We start from the raw sequence: 26,451 nt of genomic DNA, 5'->3' as shown, positions 1-26,451 counted from the left end.
GGAAGTCTGTGGACATTCAGTTATACACACAGGGGTTGTTCATGCTGCCACCTTGGAGCTTTATAGGGTTTTAAAAGAGTGTGAATGGAATCTTAAGATATATTCCATAACCTACACTCTTACAAATAACCTTTCAGAGAACAGTTATAAAATAAAATAAAAATGAGGGCCCGATCACACAGAACGCGTTTTTTGGAGCGAGAGGCACCTTTTTTGAATGGATTTCGGTTGGCAGAGAGCGTTATGCGCGCTGCCGAGAGCCCTGGGCGCCTCGCGTTTTAACCGCTTGCTGCGCCTCACGTTTTTGAAGGAGTGCTCCGAGCGCATGAAGTTGAAAAAAAGTCAACTCTGAGTGGAAAAGCGCCAGATGTCATCGTGTTTATTTTCTTTTGTCCAATCGAATGAATGGAGGGGCGGGCCTTCCGTTGTGTTGACCATTTGACTCATGTCTATGGTTTGACTGACAGTACAGCTGATTCGGGGGTTGCCTAGAAACATTTAAAAAAATGCAGCGCAGTTTACTGAATGAAAAAACGCTTACCAAAAAAGGCAGTGCAATGCGCCTCGCGTTTTCGAACCTTAAAGGGGGGGGGGGGGGGGGTGAAATGCTGTTTCATGCATACTGAGCTTTTTACACTGTTAAAGACTAATGTTGGACGTTTGATGGAGTATTTCTGTGTCAAAAATACTCCTTCCAGTTTCTCACAAGTTTCGGAGAGTTTTTTGTGAGTATGGCTCGGCTTGACGTCGATAGAGCGGAAGGTCCTTGTATGGGCCGTACGGGCTCTTCTCCCGGTAGGGTGCGCACACACGTGACTAGAGCGAGAGAGGAAATGCACGCCCGTAAACACTCCGCGCCACGCTCCACTTTATTCCTATGGGTGACGTCAAGCGACTTCAACGCTTCAGCACAGCATTCTGGGAAGGCAGCGCTGCAATTGAACCGATTTGAACGCAGAAATGACGGCAAGCTTCACAACATCGCTTCAGTCGCGTCGCAAAGTGGATTTCCAGCGTTTACTGCTGTCACAGGACTTCACCAAATCATACCAAAGAAGTGTGTTTTTGACGGAGCGGTCCCAGCGATAAAGGTTCGGTCCTGCTTTGGAAGCAGTCGGTGAGTAAAACTGCTTCAAATGTCTGTGCTGTTGGCTATCGTCGCGTGAGTAAACATCAGTAAACGACACGATCGCGTGCTTCGTCATTCAAATGCGCTAACGGACTTCATTGTTGTACTATGTATAACGTTACACTAGTCTAACGTGCAAAACCGTTTTGCTTGCTACTGCTAAGGTTTAGTCGCATACAATAGTCCATAAACCGAATCATGTCCTCATAAACTGTAAATACTTTTATGTATTTACTTTTAAACTGTAAAACTATAAATAAACACACACAAATGTTGACAGGCCACTAAATACAGTCCATACCACAGAGACGGACGTCTTCCTGTTGCTGTTTCTCCTGTTCAATTTATTTCAGCCTCCGAATCTGATTCTGGATCATATATCTATTAGCTGAGATCGATAGCCATGAGTTTCTCCACGCTTGAACGACGGGTGTGCTTGTCATTCTTTAGCTCCGCCCACACGATACGCCTCCAGGCGCTCGGTTTTTTCCGGAAAGACTCGGTACAGCCTATATTTCTTTTATAAATATAATAAAACTAAAGACTTTTCGGAGAAATTAAGGATGCAATACTACTCTATAGGTACTCAAGATTGACATGAGATTGACTGAAACTGAGTGTTTCACCCCCCCTTTAAAAGCGTGTTCTGTGTGATCGGGGCCTTAGTGTGTAGAACATTTTACGCAATGGAAAGTTGAAAAGATTCTTCACAGAACCACAGATAGAGTTCAATAAAGAAACTTTATTTTTTTGAAGTGTACATGCAGCTGCCTTCAATCAGGTGGGCTCTATTGATTTGATCGCCTAGCAACCACCCAGCAACAACAAGTTTTTCATGGTTCAGAAAATGTAAAAATCTAATGAGCATTGCCCTGTTAGTTTGACTGTTTACTGGTTAAGTAGTCTAAATGACTCACTGTGGCTCTTATAGAGCAGTTTCTCTCACCGCAGGTGATCTGCTGCTTTTAGTGCCTCTGCAACCTCTTGCACACTTAACAATTCATCCAAACTCAACCATTAACATTAACTGATTTATGTAAGAACTCAATTTGCTTTTGTCAAAGCTGTTTATAATTTGTTCTCAGCCACGCAGTGTGACTGTACACTTTAATAATCTGTCCTTTCTTCCTATGATCTTGTGGGGAAGAATATTTTAAATGAGTTTGAAAGTGCAAAAACATCTAACAAAACAATGGAGCAATCGAAAGTGATAGTATTTAATTTTAAAACATTTTTTTGGGTAGAAAACATTTGAGGTTTTGCTAGATATCACTGCTCTCCAGCATTATTTGCCTACATAATAACTTAAAGGCGGGTTATTATGCCTCTTTTTACAAGATGTAAAATAATGTGTATGTGAAGATTTAGCTCAAAATTAAAACGACTCACGCCGTTTTAGTGTGTGTCCCTTTAAATGCAAATGAGCTGCTGCTCCCAGAATAGGGCGGAGCTTCAAGAGCTCATGTTAACAGCTCCGATTACCTCACGCAGACACGCACTGAAAATGTCCAAAACCGTTCAGCATTTTATATTCAAACCAGAGTCAAACAATGATGTAGAGACTCGAGAAGAAGAGACAACATAGCCCCTTTCACACTGCACGTCGGACCCGCAATATTCCCGGAACATTGCCGGGTCACCTTCTGTGTGAAAGCAACCACATCTCGGGATTGATTACCAAATTCGACCCAGGTCGGGGACCTAGTAATATTGCGGGATTCGACCCGGGACGAGCGCTGTGTGAACAAAAGCCGAAACTAATGCCGCAACGTGTACGTAGTTATCGTGCGACTCCTAGAGCTTGTTTTTTCAATAATACAACCCTGCAGTGCCAGAAGAGCTCGTCGGTGTTTTAAACGCAGAGAGTGTTCGTATACAAAAGAAACTAAAATTAAACAAGCAGAAATGTGTGCAAACTGGACACAAGTCGAGACCACGGAGCTCCTTACTATCCGCGCTGAAGCTGAGATCGCTCGCCATTATACGTCACATCAGGATGTCACGTGTCAACTCGACCCGGGACCGTTAGGCGTTGTGTGTGAAAGCGCACATATTACGCATTTCGCTGGCAGTGTGAATGGACCAAATCTAGCGGCCCGGGAACAAATGCCGGGTAGCATTATCCGTCTATTTGCTGGAATCGCAGTGTGAAAGGGGCTCATGTAGAACAAGACAGGTCGTTACTGAAGGCTTAGTTGATGAATTTATGAGTTAACTATCTTCAAGTCATCGATTAACATATTCTGTCATGATAATCAATAAATCGCTGGTGTGGGAACTGAAGTAAGATGCACAGAGCCAGAGCATATCTGCTGCATGAAGATAGAGTTTAATTACAGTTATTATGTTGTCATCTTGCTTTAATGACATGCTATTCCATTTGTGTTATGTACTGTATTGCAATAAAAGTGAAAAGGCGGATGCGACATCTTGAGCGATTCTCAAATTTGTGTACACCAACTCTTCCTCTTCCTAACATGGCCTTTGGTGCGTGCTCCCAGGGGATGGTGTTGTATTCCCTACCAGCCATTTGTTGTAGTCCTTAAAAAGTGGTTTCTTTAAAAGAAAATATCTCCCTTTGCTTTGAACTTTGAGCATTGTAACTTTATGATTTGACTTTTTTAATAGACAACACCTGCAACCAACCCTTTAAGAGCTACATTTCTGACTAGTGACTAATAATACTGTATCTCTCTTATGATTTTGTGTTACCTCACTTATTCTTTTGTGCATTTGATAATTAGGTTTCTCTCTTATATCATTGATGTCAAACATGGCACAGTGCATGCAGGAGACATTGGGCATTTGATATCATTGTGGTTTACGTGGTCAACTATTTAATCTCTCTCTCTATTTCTCTGCCTGTCTCTGTCCTTCAGTTTGGGAGCTCTGGTTGGTTTGTCTATAGCTGCTGTGGTGCTGCTAGCCTTCATCATCACTCTCTGTGTGCTTTGTTACCTGTTCATCGCCACCAAACCCCGAGGGCTGGATAACGGACTGCCTCTAAGAGCACCAGGTATGAAAACCACAAAAGCACAAATCTGAAAAAATCTTGACGAGAAAGTCATTGGGATCCAAGACAGGAGCTCATTTTAATCTCACGGATAGTGCATTTTTACACAAGCCTTTTTCTGTGTTAGGTGTGTTTAGGTTGATGCTTAAATTTAGCAGCAGTATTAATCACAATGAAATTACTGATAATGTTCTTTTTTTAATTTAATTAAGTATGCTACTATGCTTCTTGAACAAATAATTGATTTTGATTAATTTAATTAAAACACAATGCATTCAATTTTGTTTTTCTGTTACAATTTCAAACACTACTGGGTCACGGTTCGGTACGGGTCCGGTACAGCAGTTTTACAAAATTACCTTTTATTTATTTTTATTAAACAGTGGTTTATTGAATAAATTGTGTCTGTCCTTAAATGTGTTCAATTATAACTAAAAGTTTCTTAAAGATAATGTTTTATTATGAGCTCTTACTTACACATTTCCATAATATTAAAGGTTAACAACACAACCCAAACTATTAGCTTAATTTCAGTTGCTATTTATTTTTAGAAATAATAATCAACACAAGAAATTCCAACAATAAAGTAAAATTTAATTGAATAATTGTAGCCGAGTCCTCCCAGGTTTTCTTGAATCCTTTCCAATCAATAATTTGGGCTGCATTTCCCGAAACCTTCTTAACTCTACGTTATTCTTAAGATATACCTTAAGGTATCCCTTAACGTTAATATGTGTTTCCCGAAATGAACTTAGTTAAGAATACCTTCTTTAAGTCATACTTTCGTAAGGTTGGTCTGGACCACTTTTAGCTATACCTTATCACTATTAACTGTTAATTCCACTAGTGGCCACTACTGCCAAAAAAAGCTTCTTTACGTGTCAGTCTATACGAATATAATTCTGAAGTTGTAATATACACCCAGTGTTCAATTAGGCTAGTTGAATTGTTTTTTGTTTGTTTTTTAATGCAAGGATTAAAATTTTCATTAAAAATTTAATAACAAACACTAACAGTTGTTAGCTTTTTAATGATATTATCCAAAGGTACATCAGTTGGCAAACCATTAGACAGGAAAGGCTTAGGAGCCTATTTAAAGGGAATGATTGTGGAGGGGAGTTTAGTCAAACTTTGGCAGCGAGGCAGCGAATTGTGCTAAATCAAAGACGGTGACATCCGCGGAGCCATTTAGTCGTGAAAACTTTAGTCCCCTGGCTACCATGTCAGAAGCTACTATTAAAAATAAATTTCGCCTACCACGACAGCAAATTCAGCAGCTTTTAAAGGACCAACTTTTTTGAGACAAACTGGACGGAGCTCAGCTACCTCCTCAGCCCTGAAATCAGCTGCTGGCGGCTCTCCTCTTTCTTTATTTTTTCTCCGCATATAGGCAGCTGATTATATATTTTTATATAATAAAAAAGTTTTGCGTGTTGTTTTTTTTTTTTTACTAGGCCATCTAATAATATAAATTAGTCATTTACACACTAATGTGATGCAGCTGCTGCATGGGCAATCATCCCTGTTTGTGGAGTAAATCAAGACACTTTATGGAAAATATATTGTAATAATTTAAATGACGCGTGATGCTCATGATGCGGTTGAGCATGAGATTGCTGGTTCGTGCACTCATTTCAGAATTATGTAAAATTCAGGTGCAATTTTGAATGATAAATGAAAGTTCAACTATTTCTGAAGTGCTTCTTTTATAAAGAACATCATTTTTTCACATAACCCAGTGAAACAGCCCCTGCATAGAGTAAATAATCGATTCTTGAGCCATCGATATAAGCCAATTCAGCACCGCCGCCACGGACAGCACCCGCTAACGTCGCACTTAAGAAGGTATACCTTAAGCGACCTACTAAGGTATAGTTCGGGGAACACACCTAGAAATGGTATACCTTCAGTTAAGTTATACCTTTAGAGTCTTCGTAGCGCGCTAAGAGACAACGTTACTGGGAAATGCAGCCCAGCTCCCTTAAAACTCATCCTTGATATTTAAAATGGCACAGGCATTTCTTCGTGCCTTAAAATAGCTTGAATGTAACTCGACACCCTTGCTTTATTCAGTATACCCATCTCTGCCATTTGAATATGCAAATGATCCCTGCCTCCACTCACTCGCTCGCACCAGCTCAGAGATCCACTCGCTCAGCTTAACTGTGGTAAACGCTGCACGATAACAATGGGAGCACTGGTTTAAATCAGTCATATCTGTTTGAACCAGAAACTGATTCAGAGGAAGATTTAACAAGTCAACAGGTTGATGTATCATAATGTTAATGATCTCTACAATGTTGGACACAAAAAAATTGATGATTAGCCTTTGGCTTGACTATGCTAATGTTGCAAAAACCATGCAACATGATTCCCTCTCGCCTGCTTTCTGAAGATGATCCTTAGAAAAGCTTTGAGCGTCATAGAAAGTCAGTGATGAAAAGCCCCACCCCACACCTCCACTGAATTGATTACATGTTTGTGATGGTAGGAGAGAGGACATCTAATGTTACAAAAAGAAAGAAAAATATCACATCACAATTTGCTATTGTTTATAATTAGCTAAATTATTATTATTATTTATTTATTTTTGCTAGTTTCAGCCAGACACACTTATCATTTTCACATCCAGCACCATGTTGTTTAATTAGTGTATGCTAAGTTATCGCTAATTTAGCAAAAGCACTGGCACCCGTGGGTGTGCTGGTCGTAAACCAGGTGTGTTCAGGAGCATTGTTGGCGTGTTGTTATTTTGAGGAGCTGAAAACGACTGCGCCATTGACCAACACGAACCTGCTCTAAAGTCAATAACGTTGTATTTTCTGTGTTATTTAAAGTGTTTATTTAAAGTCGTGTTAGTAATATGCGCTTATAGGTAGGGTTGGGCATCGAGAACTGGTTCTAACTTGGAACCGTTTAAAAAATAAAGATTCCATTGGAATCGTTTAGAAAATGTATTTTCGGTTCCGATCTTCGGTTCCAAACGCGCAAGTTTTGGTTTCAATGGCCACCTGATTTCCGGTGCTTGCGCGCCCGCTTGTTCTTTTAGTCATGGAAGCCCAGTAAGCGGCTCTGAAGTGTGGATTTATTTTACTTTTAAAAAGCCTGGGTCGGCACAGTGCAACTAGTGTTGTCAAAAATATCGATACTGAAATATCTGAAAAGATACGATAGCCTGCTCAGCCTACACAATCGATCCCAGCTGCTCTCCTCTTCTCTCTGACCGACAGCGAGTTGACGTGCAGCCGCATATTCTCATTCAGCCGGTTAACCTCTGAACACGACGGACGCGCGTTCAGCTGGACTTTTCCTTACGACAGCGTGTTAGTGTGTGTGATCGGCCTGAATTTCGCGCGGGATTCTACGAATCCCCGCAGATTTCAAGCTCACATCTGAAGCGCACACACACACACATAGAGCCGCCCCTGACATACAAGTGCAAATATTTGCTTCTTTTTCCAGCTTATTATTGGTCAAATACAATCAACCAAATTCTCAGTGCACATTTTGAAGAGTATGTAAACACAGTCTTAAACAATTCAGGAAGAAATGAAGAATGAGTAACAGGAACAGTGTTCAGGATCCATGAGTGCGGCAGTTCTTAAAGGGACAGCAGTTATTTGTTATTCAAAGTCAAACTACAAAAAGACAAACGATCACACTGCTCTTGACTGATCAACTTTAATGGTTTTATATGAAACTATTTAATTTTTTGCAAAAAACATCATCCAATGTTATTTTAAATTTATTTAGCCACTTTGCGTTTTTTTATTCAGTTTCTTACCTGAATGTTAGACCTACCTGAAAAAATAAAGCAGTCTATTTCATTTATATATTTTATTCTATTGTATTTATTTGTGCTATTTTTTGTAATATGTATCTTTGTTTATTCAATTTACCATTCAAAATCAAGCTTACTTGTGCTGTGTGTAAACTATTGCAACACAATTACCCCGTTGTAAAAAATACATTGAGTTAACAAATATTTGTGAGATAATTTTAATAGTAATTGATCAATGTTTATATATGAGAAAAAGCTTAAAAGCTTTATCATATAAAGTGATCTCTTCAGAAGAAATTTTTGATTGCCTAGACTTTCAAAAGACAGACAAAAAAAAATTATATAAAAAATATCTAATTGACTATATGCAGCATTTTTCCCCGTTGTATTGAAAATAGCATTGAATATCGATTTGACATGTTTTGACTCCACCCCTCAAAGAATCGAATCGAGAATCGAAAAGAACTGGAATCGAAAGTAAGAATTGGAATCGGAATCATAATCGTTCAAATCAAAACGATGCCCAACCCTACTTATAGGTGGGCACACAGTACTCATACACTCTGCTTATTACACACACAGGGATGCGCAGCAGCACACAAACATGTTTAAACCTTGAAAATAAAAGATTCGGCCATGGTGTGAGCACTACTGGCTTTTAAAGGGAATGGGAGATGAGACTCTGATTGCATGTTACGCCCAAAACACACCCATGACTCATTAAGAGACTAGAGACATCTCGTTTGGCCCATGCGCCTGGAACACAGCCTGTTTTTTCCGTCATTAAACTAGTAAAAGTGAACCTGCGCCGTGCATTTCAGACCATGCGCTCAGATCGTTAAAATAGGGCCCTATGAGTACTACCAGTAGCTAGGTAACATCTAAAGAGAAGTTGCCAAAAATGGAAAGTGAGTCACTTTTGTGTGGTTGCACTTCCAAAATACAGTCTTGTTCAAAATAATAGCAGTACAATGTGACTAACCAGAATAATCAAGGTTTTTCGTATATTTTTTTATTGCTACGTGGCAAACAAGTTACCAGTAGGTTCAGTAGATTCTCAGAAAACAAACAAGACCCAGCATTCATGATATGCACGCTCTTAAGGCTGTGCAATTGGGCAATTAGTTGAATTAGTTGAAAGGGGTGTGTTCAAAAAAATAGCAGTGTGGCATTCAATCACTGAGGTCATTCATTTTGTGAAGAAACAGGTGTGAATCAGGTGGCCCCTATTTAAGGATGAAGCCAACACTTGTTGAACATGCATTTGAAAGCTGAGGAAAATGGGTCGTTCAAGACATTGTTCAGAAGAACAGCGTACTTTGATTAAAAAGTTGATTAGAGAGGGGAAAACCTATAAAGAGGTGCAAAAAATGATAGGCTGTTCAGCTAAAATGATCTCCAATGCCTTAAAATGGAGAGCAAAACCAGAGAGACGTGGAAGAAAACGGAAGACAACCATCAAAATGGATAGAAGAATAACCAGAATGGCAAAGGCTCAGCCAATGATCACCTCCAGGATGATCAAAGACAGTCTGGAGTTACCTGTAAGTACTGTGACAGTTAGAAGACGTCTGTGTGAAGCTAATCTATTTTCAAGAATCCCCCGCAAAGTCCCTCTGTTAAAAAAAAGGCATGTGCAGAAGAGGTTACAATTTGCCAAAGAACACATCAACTGGCCTAAAGAGAAATGGAGGAACATTTTGTGGACTGATGAGAGTAAAATTGTTCTTTTTGGGTCCAAGGGCCACAGGCAGTTTGTGAGACGACCCCCAAACTCTGAATTCAAGCCACAGTACACAGTGAAGACAGTGAAGCATGGAGGTGCAAGCATCATGATATGGGCATGTTTCTCCTACTATGGTGTTGGGCCTATTTATCGCATACCAGGGATCATGGATCAGTTTGCATATGTTAAAATACTTGAAGAGGTCATGTTGCCCTATGCTGAAGAGGACATGCCCTTGAAACGGTTGTTTCAACAAGACAATGACCCAAAACACACTAGTAAACGGGCAAAGTCTTGGTTCCAAACCAACAAAATTAATGTTATGGAGTGGCCAGCCCAATCTCCAGACCTTAATCCAATTGAGAACTTGTGGGGTGATATCAAAAATGCTGTTTCTGAAGCAAAACCAAGAAATGTGAATGAATTGTGGAATGTTGTTAAAGAATCATGGAGTGGAATAACAGCTGAGAGGTGCCACAAGTTGGTTGACTCCATGCCACACAGATGTCAAGCAGTTTTAAAAAACTTTGGTCATACAACTAAATATTAGTTTAGTGATTCACAGGATTGCTAAATCCCAGATTTTTTTTTTTTTTGTACAAAATAGTTTTGAGTTTGCACAGTCAAAGGTAGACACTGCTATTTTTTTGAACACACCCCTTTCAACTAATTGCCCAATTGCACAGCCTTAAGAGCGTGCATATCATGAATGCTGGGTCTTGTTTGTTTTCTGAGAATCTACTGAACCTACTGGTAACTTGTTTGCCACGTAGCAATAAAAATATACTAAAAACCTTGATTATTCTGGTTAGTCACATTGTACTGCTATTATTTTGAACAAGACTGTATAACACGCACTGAACCGCTCTTGCGTGTTTCTGTCTTGGGTGCGCTTTAGAAAAAAGTTAATCATTGTTAATCATTGAACACAGTTTCAATAGAGACCAGGGTGATTATTATGCACCTGTCATCCTCATCAAGAGCGGTTATTTTATGCTAAATTAGGGTGGATCGGTTTAAGTCATTATGGCAAAGGCTACCGACTCAGATGTGGTTCTTTTGTTGTTCTATTTTTATGTCTTTACAAGGCTTGAGCAGCATAACAAACACATTGAAGCTTATCCGGTAACACTTTCCCGATGACCGTTCGATAGCTTGTTTTGTGTGCGGAAAGGTTTGATACATCAGACACCAGTCGGCTCAGGAAGGACACGAATCAATGCGAAGCTGTAGATATTCAAGGTTTGAGAGCTGGATGTGTTGAATCTTGGTCCAGATCCGTTTTCTCAAAGAAATATAAATAATAACCCGATTGATGGCACACAATTAAGGCTGGTTTTATAGAGCTTTCAGCGGGTGAATTCATCTCTGTCTATGAACTCTCTGAATAGATGACTCGCTGTAAATCCGTCCAAAGGCCTGCTGAACATGGATACTCATGCAGTCACATTAAATATTGACAAAGCTATTATTAGCAAAATCAAGTAGCATTCTGAACATTAAAGTGATTGAAAAGAACAGATGGAGTGGGTTTTCAGGCAAGATATAAGCATGAACTTTTCTCTGATTTATAGACAACAATGTCTATTTGTATAGCCTTGGAAAATGTACATCTTCACCCTTCATTCAAATATTATTAAAGGGGGGGGGGGGGGTGAAACACTCAGTTTCAGTCAATCTCGTGTCAATCTTGAGTACCTATAGAGTAGTATTGCATCCTTCATATCTCATATCTTCATATTTTATTATATAAACATATAAAAGAAATATAGGATGTACCGAGTCTTTCCGGAAAAAAACGAGTGGCTGGAGGCGTATCGTGTGGGCGGAGCTAAAGAATGACGAGCGCACACAAAGCGGTGACGTCCTCAAGTGTGGAGAAGAAAACGCTACCCTAAATAAACCATGGCTATCAATCAGATTCAGCTAATACAGATATGATCCAGAATCAGATTCAGCTAATATATGATCCAGAATCAGATTCAGCTAATATATGATCAAGAATCAGATTCAGCTAATATATGATCCAGAATCAGATTCAGCTAATAGATATATGATCCAGAATCAGATTCAGCTAATAGATATATGATCCAGAATCAGATTCGGAGGCTGAAATAAATTGAACAGGAGAAACAGCTACAGCAGGACGTCCGTCTCTGTGGTATGGACTGTATTTAGTGGCCTGTCAACATTTGTGTGTGTTTACTCGCAGTTTATGAGGACATGATTCGGTTTATGGACTATTGTATGCGACTAAACCTTAGCAGTAGCAAGCAAAACGGTTTTGCACGTTAGACTAGTGTAACGTTATACAGAGAACAACAACAGAGTAACCGTTAGCGCATTTAAATGACGAAGCACGCTTTGTGACAACGCTAGTTTTATGTTTGGGTGGTTTTACAATAAACAAACTGACACCTATAGTGGTCAGCTAAACAAATGTATTTAAACACACACCATAGATCGCATGCTCCATTGATCAATTAACTAACGTTATACACGATCGTGTCGTTTACTGATGTTTACTCACGCGACGATAGCCAACAGCACAGACATTTGAAGCAGTTTTACTCACCGACTGCTTCCAAAGCAGGACTGAACCTTTATCACTGGGACCGCTCCGTCAAAAACACACTTCTTTGATATGATTTGGTAAAGTCCTGTGAAAGCAGTGAACGTCAAGATCCGCGATGTTGTTACGCTTCCCGTCATTTCTGCGTTCAAATCGGTTCAAATGCAGCGCTGCCTTCCCGGAATGCTGTGCTGAAGCGTTGAAGTCGCTTGACGTCACCCATAGGAATAAAGTGGAGCGTGGTGCGTCAGAAGTGTTCATGGACGACTGGATCTGGACCTGAGCGAGTGTTTATGGGCGTGCATTTCCTCTCTCGCTCTAGTCACGCGCACGCGCACCCTACCGGGAGAAGAGCCCGTACGGCCCATACAAGGACCTTCCGCTCTAATTAACGTCAAGCCGACCCATACTCGAAAAAAACTCTCCGAAACTTGTGAGAAACCGGAAGGAGTATTTTTGACACAGAAATACTCCATCAAACGTCCAACATTAGTTTTTGAAACTTTGTCTATGTTTAGGATGGGAATCCAAGTCTTTAACAGTGTAAAAAGCTCAGTATGCATGAAACAGAATTTCACCCCCCTTTAAGTGTTAAATATTTTGTAAGCATTTTGTATAGTTGTGCTTGAAGTCAATTGGTTTATCTGTGATAACGCAATGAAATGTGCGGACATGATTTTTGTCTAGGTTTTCATTAAAAAAAATTATAAACACACACAAAAACATGAGAGAACCAATGAAATATTAATAGCCAATTATGTTGTGTACACTCTTTACTGTGAGCTTTTTCAGTATTTTTTAGTAAAATAAAACATTTACCTGTAATTTTTGCCCCTTTTTTTTGCAAAATAATTTTGTAAGATAAACCAAATTCAGTTTTGCTCTTCCCACATATTTAAAAAAATGTGTGTGTGTGTGTGTGTGTGTGTGTGTGTGTGTGTGTGTGTGTGTGTGTGTGTGTGTGTGTGTGTGTGTGTGTGTGTGTGTGTGTGTGTGTGTGTGTGTGTTAGTGAAGAAAAAAATAAACATAAAAAAAAATATATATATATATATATCTAAAGTCAAAATCTAAAGATTTCTTTAAATCTATTAAATCTATAAAACAATATTGCATTGTGACATTTATATTCATGGCCATTAAAACACAATTAAGAACATTAATCCAAATTTGCATCCCCGAGTTTGAGTTAATAAATCTCCAACAGTTTGTTTATCATTAAATTCAATAAGACTCACCGACCTGGGGCTGTGTAATTTTACAGTAACACTTCATCATAACTTTCCTTAAGAACATCAACTATAGATAATTCAATAGATGATAATGCGTATGTTCGAGTTAATTAAGCTTTATGTGTATTATTTGAGTGCTTTCAGTGGTTATGCTTAATTGTGATTAAAAGTTGAAAATTTACGGCCCTAAAAATAGGCTTTTTTTTTTTTTTTTTGAGGTTCAAAGAGCTCAGAATCTGTGCACATAATGCAGGTCTATAGAAGCAATATCCACCAGAATGCTGGAGGAGGAAATGAAGCGATTCAGAGAAGAGAGGTTTAATGAGACAATCGGATGACATTCAGCTCTTTGTGTTGAACGGGAATGTTTTCTAAAGACCTGAAGGGTTATAAGTACTCCAGTTAAAGCATTAACATGTATAAGAACACAGTTTCTCTACTTAATACAATCTAGTGTGTTCTCATGATAACGACACTAATGATGAGAGTAAAAGATGAAGAGAGTCTAATAAAACAACACAGCAAATTTGTGAAGCATGTTTATGTGGGCTGTAATTTATCATCTACTGTTGATCAGTAGCCACACATTAGAAGATTCACCTGAAAATTACATTCATATTTAACAAATCAAAGAAGTATTTAACCCGCAAATCAACATAAGGAATTGTATTTTGCGTAAAAAAATTAATATGACATTTTGTAAATCCATCCATCCTTCCCTCCCTCCCTCCCTCCCTCATCACCCATCCATCCATCCATCCATCCATCCATCCATCCATCCATCCATCCATCCATCATCACCCATCTACCCATCTACCCATCCATCCATCCATCCATCCATCCATCATCACCCATCCATCCATCCATCCATCATCACCCATCTACCCATCCATCCATCCATCATCACCCATCTACCCATCCATCCATCCATCCATCCATCCCTCCATCATCACCCATCTACCCATCTACCCATCCATGCATCCATCCATCCATCCATCATCACCCATCTACCCATCCATCCATCCATCCATCCATCATCACCCATCTACCCATCCATCCATCCATCCATCCATCACCCATCCCTCCACCCATCCATCCATACTTCTAGCACATTGCATGAATAAACAATGTGTTTTCAAATATACTTCACCTACTATTAAACTTGTAGTGAAAATAAATCATCAATGCTGACAGATCCTAAGCGCGCATTTGTCCTTGTGTGTCTTTTGTTCATTGAACATATGAATTGATGACAAGAGAAATACATCGAGCACTGATAATTCATTGTCTTATTTTTCATAAGTCAGATGAGACTCGTTAGCGCTGAAAAAGGCGTGGACAGGGTTATTTTTTGCGGCTGATTTGGTTGCATATGCATTTGTAGAAGTTTCCCTTTCAGACAAAGAGAGGAGAGTATTTTTTTCTGTTGTTTGCGCCATTAGTTACAGTCTAAAAAAGCACTTCTTAAACCAGACGCTAACTGGTAGATTGTGTTGGTCATTATGGAAATTATCTGGCTGCGTCTGTGTTCTTTAATTTGTGTCGTCAGTGGATCACGCACAGAAATTTCCACTCCCATCTGAGTTTTTTTTTAATTGCACTCTCACGCTAATTTGCCCTGTTTAAAATTTTTTGCCATTAAATATTCTCATACAGTAAATACAATTATGCACTCTTAAAATAAAAGGTTCTATAGAACATTTTAGGGGTTCCATCATGGGATCATTTCCATAATGACACTTGCAATCTACCCGTTAGCGGCTGGTTTAAGATGTGCTTTTTTGGGGCTGTATATTGGTGCAAACACTAGTAAATTGACTAGCACAAACATTAGTAAATATAGTAAATATTAATTCTATAGCTAATATGCCCTTGACAGCTTTGGGGTGTGGATTTTTTTTATAATTCATCTGTTTAAATTATATTAAGCCTTAAAGGGGTTGTGAAATGCTGTTTCATGCATACTGAGCTTTTTACACTGTTAAAGACTTGGATTCCCATCCTAAACATAGACAAAGTTTCAAAAACTAATGTTGGACGTTTGATGGAGTATTTCTGTGTCAAAAATACTCCTTCCGGTTTCTCACAAGTTTCGGAGAGTTTTTTTCGAGTATGGGTCGGCTTGACGTTACTAGAGCGGAAGGTCCTTTTATGGGCCGTACGGGCTCTTCTCCTGGTAGGGTGCGCGCGCGCACGCGTGACTAGAGCGAGAGAGGAAATTCATGCCCATAAACACTCCGTGCCGCGCTCCACTTTATTCCTATGAGTGACGTCAAGCGACTTCAACGCTTCAGCACAGCATTCCGGGAAGGCAGCGCTGCATTTGAACCGATTTGAACGCAGAAATGACGGGAAGCTTCACAACATTGCTTCAGTCGCGACGCAAAAGAGGATCTCCACCGTTCACTGCTGTCAGGACTTTACCAAATCATAACAAAGAAGTGTGTTTTTGACGGAGCGGTCCCAGTGATAAAGGTTCGGTCCTGCTTTGGAAGTAACCGGTGAGTTAAACTGCTTCAAATGTCTGTGCTGTTGGGTCGTCGCGTGAGTAAACATCAGTAAACGACACGATCGCGTGCTTCGTCATTCAAATGCGCTAACGGACTTCATTGTTGTTCTATGTATAACGTTACACTAGTCTGACGTGCAAAACCGTTTTGCTTGCTACTGCTAAGGTTTAGTCGCATACAATAGTCCATAAACCGAATCATGTCCTCATAAACTGCGAGTAAACACACACAAATGTTGACAGGCCACTAAACAGAGTACATACCACAGAGACGGACGTCCTGCTGTTGCCGTTTCTCCTGTTCAATTTATTTCAGCCTCTGAATGATTCTGGATCATATATCTATTAGCTGAGATCGATAGCCATGAGTTTCTCCACGCTTGAGGACGTCAGCGCTTTGTGCGTGCTCGTCATTCTTTAGCTCCGCCCACACGATACGCCTCCAGGCGCTCGGTTTTTTCCGGAAAGACTCGGTACAGCCCATATTTATTTTATAAATATAATAAAACTAAAGACTTTTCGGCGATATGAAGGATGCAATACTACTCTATAGGGACTCAATGAGATTGACTGAAACTGAGTGTTTCACCCCCCCTTTAAAGTTCTGCATAAATAAGGACTTGGCCACTTTGAGTGACAAGTAGATTGCCGTTTGTCTGCTGTCTATTAGTCATGGCTTCACCTCAGCTCCACCCACATCCCTCCTCTTTGCCTATTTTTGGTTAATCAGGGAGTAACGCGCAGTGATGCTGCCAAGATGGTGATGGCCGGCTCCTCCCACTTTGGGCTTCAAAACATCCATATTTTATACAGTCTATGGTGTTTACATTGATTGCAATGGCAAGTTGTGTTTAAACTTTGGTGCGTTACCCATCCTGCACCGTTTGTGCTTAATGCCTCTAAATGTAGAGACATTTTGTCAGGTGGGTAATTAAAAAGTCCCACTTTCATTGAAGGGAGGGCTGAGCCACATCTAGAGATTTTGGAGTGGACTGTTTTGACTTTATATCAGTATGAAACCACAGTGAGCGTTTGAAATCCTAAACCACTGCAAAACAATCCCTCATTCAGATGAAAGAAGAGGACGGTCTGACATCCCCACCGCCTCCATTTATCTCATTCTCACACCATCCTGTCTGTGACACAAACAACTGCAGGGTCACGTCTTCCCGTGGCTTTGTGGTTTTGCACAAATTCTGCAAGAAGAATTTAAAATTTTAGAATTTTATGTTATTTATTTTTCACTTTATTTTCAGCATGAAACAGATTTTATAGAAGATCTACAAATCGCTGTGTAAAGGTATTGCAGGTTTTTTTGTTCTGCTTTCCTTTGACCTTTCTCTGTCTGCCGCACAAACTTGAGTTTCTGATTATAGTGGATAATAAAATGATGGCATTTAACTACAGTAAATATGGTGCCTGGGTTAATAGATGAGTTTCCCTATAGAGCATGTTCTCATCTCCTCTTCAGAAATGCATCAAGTGTGTTAACCTACACAGCTCTTCCGTTCTCGCATCTCTCGTTTCTTGTGTCTTCATAACATACAGATAAAATCATCCCTTACAGTGTGTTTCTGGTACAACATGGGCTTTGATGCTTCAGTATTTCTTAAAGAGGATCTATTGAGCTTTTTTACACGTTCATCTTTCTTTAGTGTGTAATGTTGAGCATGATAAAGCTTTATACAGTCTCTTCAGCGGGACACAGAGCACATTGTGCTTTTCAGGAGAATATTGTTTATAGAGGCAGGAACCGAGCATTACTGACAGACTGAAGAGATGAGCTGCAACAAGGCCAATGAAAGAAAAATAATGTGTTTTTAAGCATTCAAGCATATCTATTATATGGATTTTATACTTTAAAAAAAGAGTCATAATACAGCCTCTTAAAAATAATTGGCCCTTTTTTTAATGTGATATTTATTTCTAGTCTGCAATATCTTCAGCAATTGTATACTGAAGTCATTTTATGTGGCCTGAACAAGCATATACACTTATGATTGGTCAGGATGTGTCTCGCACCCGTGTCTCTGTTTTGTATGCGAGAGCTATTAAACATATTTTTGTTATTAAATGCATTATTAAAAACAATATATCTGATGTTTTTCTGTTGAATTTCATTTCTGATGCATCAAATATTGTGTTGCTCGTGTAGTACATTATATGATTAAATAGCAATCTGTTAAGTCAAAAGAAATGCATTTCCATTAGGGTTTAATTCAAAGCTAGTCATACCATTTTTTTTATTGGTCTATTATATATAAATATATATATATATATTATTCCCTCATCGTTTCCCCTTCTTTTTTTCAATGTTAGCCTACGTTCTCTCATAAAGCAGAAAAGAACCTTTCATTGATTCACCTTGTGCATTTGTAGCATTTTTCCGGTCTTTCTCAAAAAAGATTAAACTCCGACTCATTTGTAAGTGTCTGTCCCTCAGAGGAATCATTTGTGCTCTAGGAGTCTTTACGTAACACTGCTAAGGGGAAGATCAGGCAAAGTCAGATTTACTCTATAAAATCTAATGGATAATATTTAATGCACAAGTTTCTAAGGCCTCTATATGAGCAACATGATCTGAAAATCCTGTTGCATACAATTTACTACATGCATTCTGTCGTCTGATTGATAGTTTAGTTTTTGTAAAAATATCCATCTTCAGGTCGTGGTTCACTTGTCTTTTTGTATAGTAGAGATAAGAATACTAAGATATATACTCCTTGACAGGTTAGTTTCTTTTGGGATCACTGGCACACCCCTGTCCTGGTTTATATTGTACCCCTCTGGCCGTACTCAGTTTGTCCAATTAAAGCACTTCAGATCAAGATCATCGACCGTCACTACTGGAGTTCCTCAGGGCTCTGTTTTTGGCCCGGTTTTGTTCATTATCTACCTACTCTCCACTTGGTCATGTTTTCAGGAAATATGGCATTCACTTTCACTGCAATGCCAATGACACCCAGCTCTACCTGTCTTCCAACCCCTCAGATTTTTTTTTTTCCACCACCTCATTTGTCCCGTTGTTTGCCTGAAATTAAAGATACCTTAAGCTTAATAGTAACAAAACCACGAGGTCCTACTTGTAGGGACAAAATCATAGACTGTAAAAAAAAATATGGACGTAGTGTCCGTGACATCACCCATAGGATTCCGATAAGCCGTTCTGAAGCTTAAAGTAGAGACGAGCTGGGCATCGCCATCTTGTGAGCGAGTCATCGCGTGTCACTCCTGGATAACAGAAAATGGGCAAAGAGGCGGGACGTGGGCAGAGCTGAGGTGACGCAATGACTATAGACGGCGGATAAATGGCTATCCACCTGTAACTACACCCTTAATTATACAGAACTTTAAGGCTTTATATAATGTAAACGAATGAGTTATAAAAAAATTCACCCCCCTCACAGTTGTCATGAAGATCAAAATTAGCCTTATAGGCCAAAACCACAATTTGTCCCAGGCTGTAAACATGTTTTTTTCTGCTGTAAAGTTGGGCATTTTAAAATGGGGCTCAATAAGATTCTGCTCCTTCTGGAGCCTGTGCCTAGTTGCCAGTGGAGGAATTACAGTGTACATTACTTCCGTATTGGCTTCAAGACAGATCGCGGGAGGTTGCCGCTTGGACAAAATCCACATTGACAAACTCTGAATATATACCTGTGGATATTGATCAGCATCTCATTTATCCCTCTTCACAGGTTAAGAGTTTGGGTGTAATTCTGGATAGCACACTTTCATTTGAAGCCCATATTAAAAATATTACACGTACCGCATATTCTCATCTGCGTAATATTAATCGCCTTCGTTTATCTCTTTCAATGAACAATACTGCAATTCTCATTAATACGCTGGTCACGTATTGATTACTGTAACGCTCTTCTTACTAGTCTTCCTTCCAAACTTCTCCATAAACTTCAGTTGGTCCAGAACTCTGCAGCTCGTGTTCTTACTAGAAGCCCTTCTGCCATGCACATTTCACCAACTCTCCAGCAACTTCACTGGCTACCAGTGAAATATGGAATTGACTTTAAAATCCTTTTTAAAATCTAAAATTTAAAATCACATTCAAAGCACTTCACAGTCTAGCTCCTCCCTATCTTACTGATCTTCTTCATATTTACCCTCCTTCATGCACTTTACGATCCTCACTCTCACTCTCTCTTGTCTTACCTCGTATACGCTTGAAGACGACGGGAGCTAGAACTTTTAGCCATGCGGCTGCTCGCCTGTGGAACTCTCTCCCTCGATATCTGTAATATTGGAGCTAGGAACTTTTATTTTTCTTATTAATATTTCAAGATGAACGCTTACTGTATTGAAGCAACTTGGTTTATTTAATTATCCAAACATCATGCTTTAGAAAAATCATGTTCAGTGTTAAATATGATCCTTTTAGTGTCTATTTGCCAATCATCACGGTTGCACTGCATTACGTTTTGCGCCGTACTCATTTCAAGAAACCGTTTTTGCTTTGACCTCAGATCTCGTGTTGATGCATTTTATCTGTAAGAGATGTGATTTTTTTTAAGGAGGCTCCTGGGTTTGCTATAGCCTAACACATGTAATGACATGAAAGACTTTACATTTTATTTTTGCATGCTCTTATTTATAGGCATTATGGTCCATGCAGACATCGACTGTATTACATTGGATATTCTTACACATGAGGTTCTGTTAGCATGCATGAAAATGCGTATAAATATTGAAAGGCAAGTTCACCTTGTACAACTTTAACAATTCTAAATTGCCCCATGAGAGATGTGCAAAATTATCCTCAAACTCTTGCAAATGCTCAGTTAAATATGAATATTTTAGACCGCAGTAGCAATCCAAGGCACTCAAAAAAAAATTATCACATTGAAAAATGATAAATCTACTATTTTTAAGTACAATCAACTTGGATGTTTAAGTCATTAAATGAGTTAAACCTTGTACAACATGGTGGAAAATTGCTCAACATTAAAGGATTAGTTTAACCAAAAAATTAAATTGATGTCATTAATGACTCTTCCTAATCTGGTTCCACACCTGTAAGACCTCCGTTCATCTTCAAAACACAGTTTAAGATATTTTATATTTAGTCCGAGAGCGTATCTAAGGGTGCGTTCTCACTTGTCATGTTTGGTTGGATTAAAACGAACCCTGGTGCGATTGCCTGTTTAGTGCGGTTCATGTGAACGCTGCCATCCGAACCCTGGTGCGCACCAAACAAGCGGACCGAGACCGCTAAAAAGACGGGTCTCGGTCCACTTCCAAACGAACTCTGGTGCGGTTCGATTGATATATGAATGCAACACGGACCAAAGACATGTAAACCAACCAAAAACCGGACGTAATGTCACAAGACGTGACGCATAGTCAGCTGATTTGACGACGCGGAAAGATCGGTGCATCCAAAATGAATAACGTTAATGTTAGAGGGCAAACGTGGAGCAACGAGGAGGTGCCTTATCATTATTTGGTCCGACGAGCTTGTTTTGAAAATGCTAAAAAAAAAGCACACCTGATTCTTCTCATCAAAGGACCTGTGTTGACCATTTGACAGTACAGACGACAGAACTGCCGTCTCTTTTGCATAAGAGCATACTTTTCTGCATACAACGGAGGAAATCCTGCTGCTGTTTTGAATGTTTTGAACATTTTATGAGCTCTTCATGAGTTCTCAGCTGGTAAAAATAATGGCATTGTTTTGAATGTTCGGTAAGCGAGCTCCTACGTCATATAAGCCGACCAATCAGGTTGTGAGCGTCTCCCTATGCCTTTGGTTCGGTAACTTTAGGTGCGCTGTTAAAAATGCCAGTGTGAGCGCTAAGCGGACCAGGACTATATGTTTTGTTTATGTTTTTTGGTCCGGACCAAACCAAACTAACCGAACTACAAGTGTGAACAAAGTGTAGACACACTATACTGTCCATGTCCAGAAAGGGAATAAAAAACATCATCAAAGTAGTCAATATGTGATATCAGTTAGTTAGTTAGAATCTCTTGAAGCATCAAAAATACATTTTGGTCCAAAAATAACAAAAACTACTGAACTTTATTCAGCATTGTCTTCTCTTACGCATTTGTTTTCAATTCTAAAATAAAGATTCGAATGGTTATGAATCAGCGTATTGATTCATGATTCGGACTGCTGAAATAACGTGACATTGGTGATCCGCAACATGAATCAATGCGCTGCTTCATGACCGTTTGAATCTAACCAACAGATGTCACAAATGGACTACTTTGATGATGTTTTTATTCCCTTTCTGGACTACACTTTCATTGAAGGAACAGAAAAGCTTTTGGACTAAATCTAAAATATCTTAAACTGTGTTCTGAAGATGAACAGAGGTCTTAAGGGTGTGGAACGACATTAGGGCGAGACATTAATGACATCAATTTAAAATTTTTGGGTGAACTAACCCTTTAACAACTAAAACGCTGTCTGTGTATGAATGAGTGTGTGAATGGGTGAATGTGAGGCAATATGTAAAGTGCTTTGGATGGCCATAGGGTCTGTTAAAAGCGCTATATAAATGCAGTCCATTTACCATTTACCAAAACTGATTTAATTGTTAAGCTTAGCAATTTTCCACTTCATGGAAACCAGTAGAATTTGATTCTATAGTGGTTTTCAGAGCCCAAAGCCTTAGTCTTAGAGTTCAGCTCATGAAAAATGTTTATAATTTATATATATATATATATATATATATATATATATATATATATATATATATATATATATATATATATATATATATATATATATATATATATATACGTCATTATTGATTTTGTATTAACAATATTAACACCTGCGGGTGTTACTCAGCCAAGCACCACTTTTTTACACCCCTCGCGTTTTCTTCAGAAAAGCGTTTAATGTTGTCCGTCGTGTGTTTCCCAGGATCTGGGCCCAGTCCACAGGAGGGTCCAAGCCAACCCAGCGCGGCGTCGGGACCGCAAGGTTTCCGCAAGCATTTCCTAAGAGGAAAACTAGACTGTGACAACCAGCCTCCTGATCCGGACCGGCTGTTCCAGCGCTGCTTCATGGCTACGGTCACCACCATCAATGTAGAGGGACCTTCATAAAGCCCCGGAGCTGCGAATGTGACGACAGCATTACCCAGGAGTCTTTTTAACAGCTTTAACCAATCATCATGTGATTGATGTAACATTTTGAACCATTGTGGCTTAAAAGTTTTGGATGCTGTAGCACAAACTGAATGAAATCAATGAGGAATTGCCTCAAACTTCTTAAAGAATGAACTATCATTTCGTTTATCCTCAAAATGTTTGCTTTTCATGTGCTCATTAGAGCTGCACCCGGGCTCTTTAGGGGGGGTTTTGAGGCAGGAAACAAATTAAACTATTTTCATACATCAAGGCTTCAGTATGTAAATCAGTAACTGCAGCTTCAAAGAAATAATAATGCTTTTGGTGAGGCAGTTGTTTTGGCGGCTCCGCAGCTGAACCAAAGACAGATCTGAACTCAAAGAGTTTGTTGTTCTCGAATCTTAAGAATTACAATGAGCCAATCTATCCCTCCAATGGGTTTTTCAGAGCGAATATACCAGCACAGCTTTGACAAATCTAGGGTTTGTATCCTGCAAGGGTCAGTAATTTGCTCTTCTGCTTTCTTTTGCCTGACACGCTATTAAATCGCTTTGGGATTTTTCTTTCTTGTTCAAAGGCACATTTCAGAAAGTTGAAGTCACATTACTTGTTTCAAAACCAGTAAGTACAGATCTTACATAAGCTCATTAAATATCATATACAATATTATCTGATCTGAAATTAACTGAATCATTTCTGAAATAGGGCCTCAAAGTAAGGTGGTCCAAAGGCTGCTCCCTACTAAGTGATGTTTACATTATCCACACTTCAGGTTCAAAACTATTTTCATAACAGTGCTGCAAAAACTGTAAAACATGAATATAAGGTGGAAAATTAATTTTTTTAAGGTTTTGTCAAAAAGAGCTTAATTTTTAAGATTTGTAAGCCCTGTTTTTTGGCCCTAGTGCAAAGATATGTACCCTTAAGATGTCTACAAAAAATCTGTTTACATTCATTTTCTGTTTCAGGAAATGTTTGAAAATGGTTTCTTTTCCATTTGCTTTGTTGTCCGTTGTTACGCTGAGGGCCAAAGCTGCACTGAATTGTACTTTGTAAGCCAGTTAGTTATCCATTATTTAGGTTTGCTGCATTGACCTGTACTGATTTGATAATGAAAATTGCCTATTGATGTAACGTTGAAGATTGTTGTTTGATTCATTGATGGTCAGTTCGAGTCTGTCCTGAGTTGCTTTATCTTTTTTTTTTTTTTTGAGCTGCTGTTTTCTGTAAGGTTTCATGATGCTGCTTGTGTTTAGCTGTACTGTATGTGCCTCATCAGCACCAACATTAAAAATGATCTGCCGGTTGGCACGGCTCATTAAGAAATGTGCCACACAATATACTGAATGTCTTTCATCAGTGACTTTACTTTTATGAGTGGGCATCAGGGATGGAAATTAGCACCTGCCACCAGCCACCAGCCACCTGCGGGTGATTTTGAGTTGTGGTGGGTTAACTTGCTTTACCTACCTTCCACCGTGGCGGGTAAATAAAAATAGCATACTGTTTCACCTCTGTAAACTTTGTTCAATGCATGCGAGTGCTGCCATATCATGTTTGAATCATGTTGTATCATGAGCAGTCGTTTTCGCCGTCATCACCCAGGTGTGTAGCCTAGAAATCAAGACGCACCCTAGCGGCAGCAAATCTAATCTGCCGCGAGTGTCGTCTAGCAACTCTCAATACTCTTCCGAGCTGTAAATGCCAAACTCTGGTCGGGCCAATCACATCGTGTATAGAGTCGGTGGGCGGGGCTTAACATAATGACTGCCGAGTTGCGTTTGCATGCTTCTAGTAAACACAGAAACTGGCGAACGGCGGTCTTTCGAATCAGCTTTGACCGCGACTCTGGAAGACTTGGAGTTAAGCTTTTCTCTGAGAAAAGAACAAAGAACGGCACTGAAGTCATTCTTAAAAAGGGAAGATGTGTTCGGAGTTTTGCCGTCTGGATACGGCGAATGTTTAATCTATCAACGAGCTCCGCTTCACCTTCGTTGCTCTGGTTGGTGTATCTCTATCCTATCGCGTGCAGAGGGAGTTTGAAAGACAACCGTTTATCCGCCCTCAGATTGAGCTGTCAATGGTGAGTTTCCAGACCAAACATCTTGATGTGGGTGTGGCTTGTCAGGCTTCCAGGTGTGTGTAGAGCCAGAAGAAGCGAATGAGAACTTGTGCGCAAATATTGAGTTCTCTTTCAAGTCTTGCACTTAAACGGACAAACCAGCAGACATAGTCTGAATATGCCAGTTAAGGGAACTGTATACAGTCGAGAAAGCGGACGGATTTCCCTGCATTAGGTCTTAAAGGGGCAGTAGACTTTACTCTGTTTAATGTCAAACTTAAGGACATCACTCACTGCTCTTGATTGAATAGCTGAATACGTTTAATAAGGATTAATCTTTAATTTACACAGTTAAATATGCAATTATTTTACATTTGATTACTTTATTCAATTTCTGTACCTTTCTGCAGGCGAGTACATTTTTATTAATTTACACATGAGTGAGGTCAAGTTAAACATTTTAGTTAGAATTTTATTTTATACTGTGCATTGTTGCAATGTGCTAAATAAATATTTGCATAATTTGCAATTGATTATTATTTGAAACTTTAATGTTAATTTGTCCAATTGCAATGCCTTGGTTTTTAGTAAAGTTACACAGTCATAGCCATTAATGCAATGGTACTAACAATTGTGATAATTTCTTTCGATGTTTCGGTTTTCGCCCTTGGTTTCCAGAATTTTGATTCCGGTGCATCCCATTCTCTACTGACAGTGTTCTGCTCGGTATGTCGTCAACACGCTTCAGAAGATGCCATAATGAATAGTTTCATTATTGGGACTAAAGACCTAAAACTGGAAGCCATAAAAGATCACAAATCATCCAAATGCTAGCCGACAAACCAGACCCACATCAAGATGTTTGGTCTGGAAACTCACCATTGACAGCTCAATCCGAGGGGCGGGATAAACGGTTGTCTTTCAAACTCCCTCTGCACGCGATAGGATAGCGCTACAACCAACCAGAGCAACGAAGATGAAGCGGAGCTCGTTGATAGATTAAACATTCGCCGTATCTGGTCGGCAAAACTCAGAACACATCTTCCCTTTTTAAGAATGACTTCAGTGCTTTCTTTGAAGCTTTTTTGAAGATCTTTGTTCTTTTCTCAGAGAAAAGCTTAACTCCAAGTCTTCCAGAGTTCAAGCTGAGTCGAAGCTGGTCAAAGCTGATTCGAAAGACCGTCGTTCGCCAGTTTCTGTGTTTACTAAAGGCACGCAAACGCAACTCGGCCGTCGTTATATGGCCCCGCCCACCGACTCTATACACGATGTGATTGGCCCATCCAGAGTGAGAGGGATACAGCTCAGAAGGGTATTGAGAGTTGCTA

General features: G+C 39.5%; 1 protein-coding gene across 1 annotated transcript in view; it reads left to right on the top strand.

The window, feature by feature from the left end:
- Positions 1-23,772, top strand: part of LOC137079204 (protein shisa-like-2A) — a 32,378-nt gene extending 8,606 nt beyond the window's left edge. Inside the window, exons 2-3 of the mRNA XM_067447156.1 lie at positions 4,009-4,145; positions 22,853-23,772. Coding sequence (XP_067303257.1) covers positions 4,009-4,145; positions 22,853-23,037 — 322 coding nt within the window. The 3' untranslated portion in view covers positions 23,038-23,772. The remainder of the gene's footprint in view (positions 1-4,008; positions 4,146-22,852) is intronic.
- The last annotated feature ends 2,679 nt before the right edge of the window (positions 23,773-26,451 follow it).

The sequence above is a fragment of the Pseudorasbora parva genome, chromosome 6, assembly GCF_024679245.1.
Source record: "Pseudorasbora parva isolate DD20220531a chromosome 6, ASM2467924v1, whole genome shotgun sequence".
NCBI classification, from domain to species: Eukaryota; Metazoa; Chordata; class Actinopteri; order Cypriniformes; family Gobionidae; genus Pseudorasbora; species Pseudorasbora parva.
This window is presented reverse-complemented; position numbering and strand designations above follow the sequence as displayed.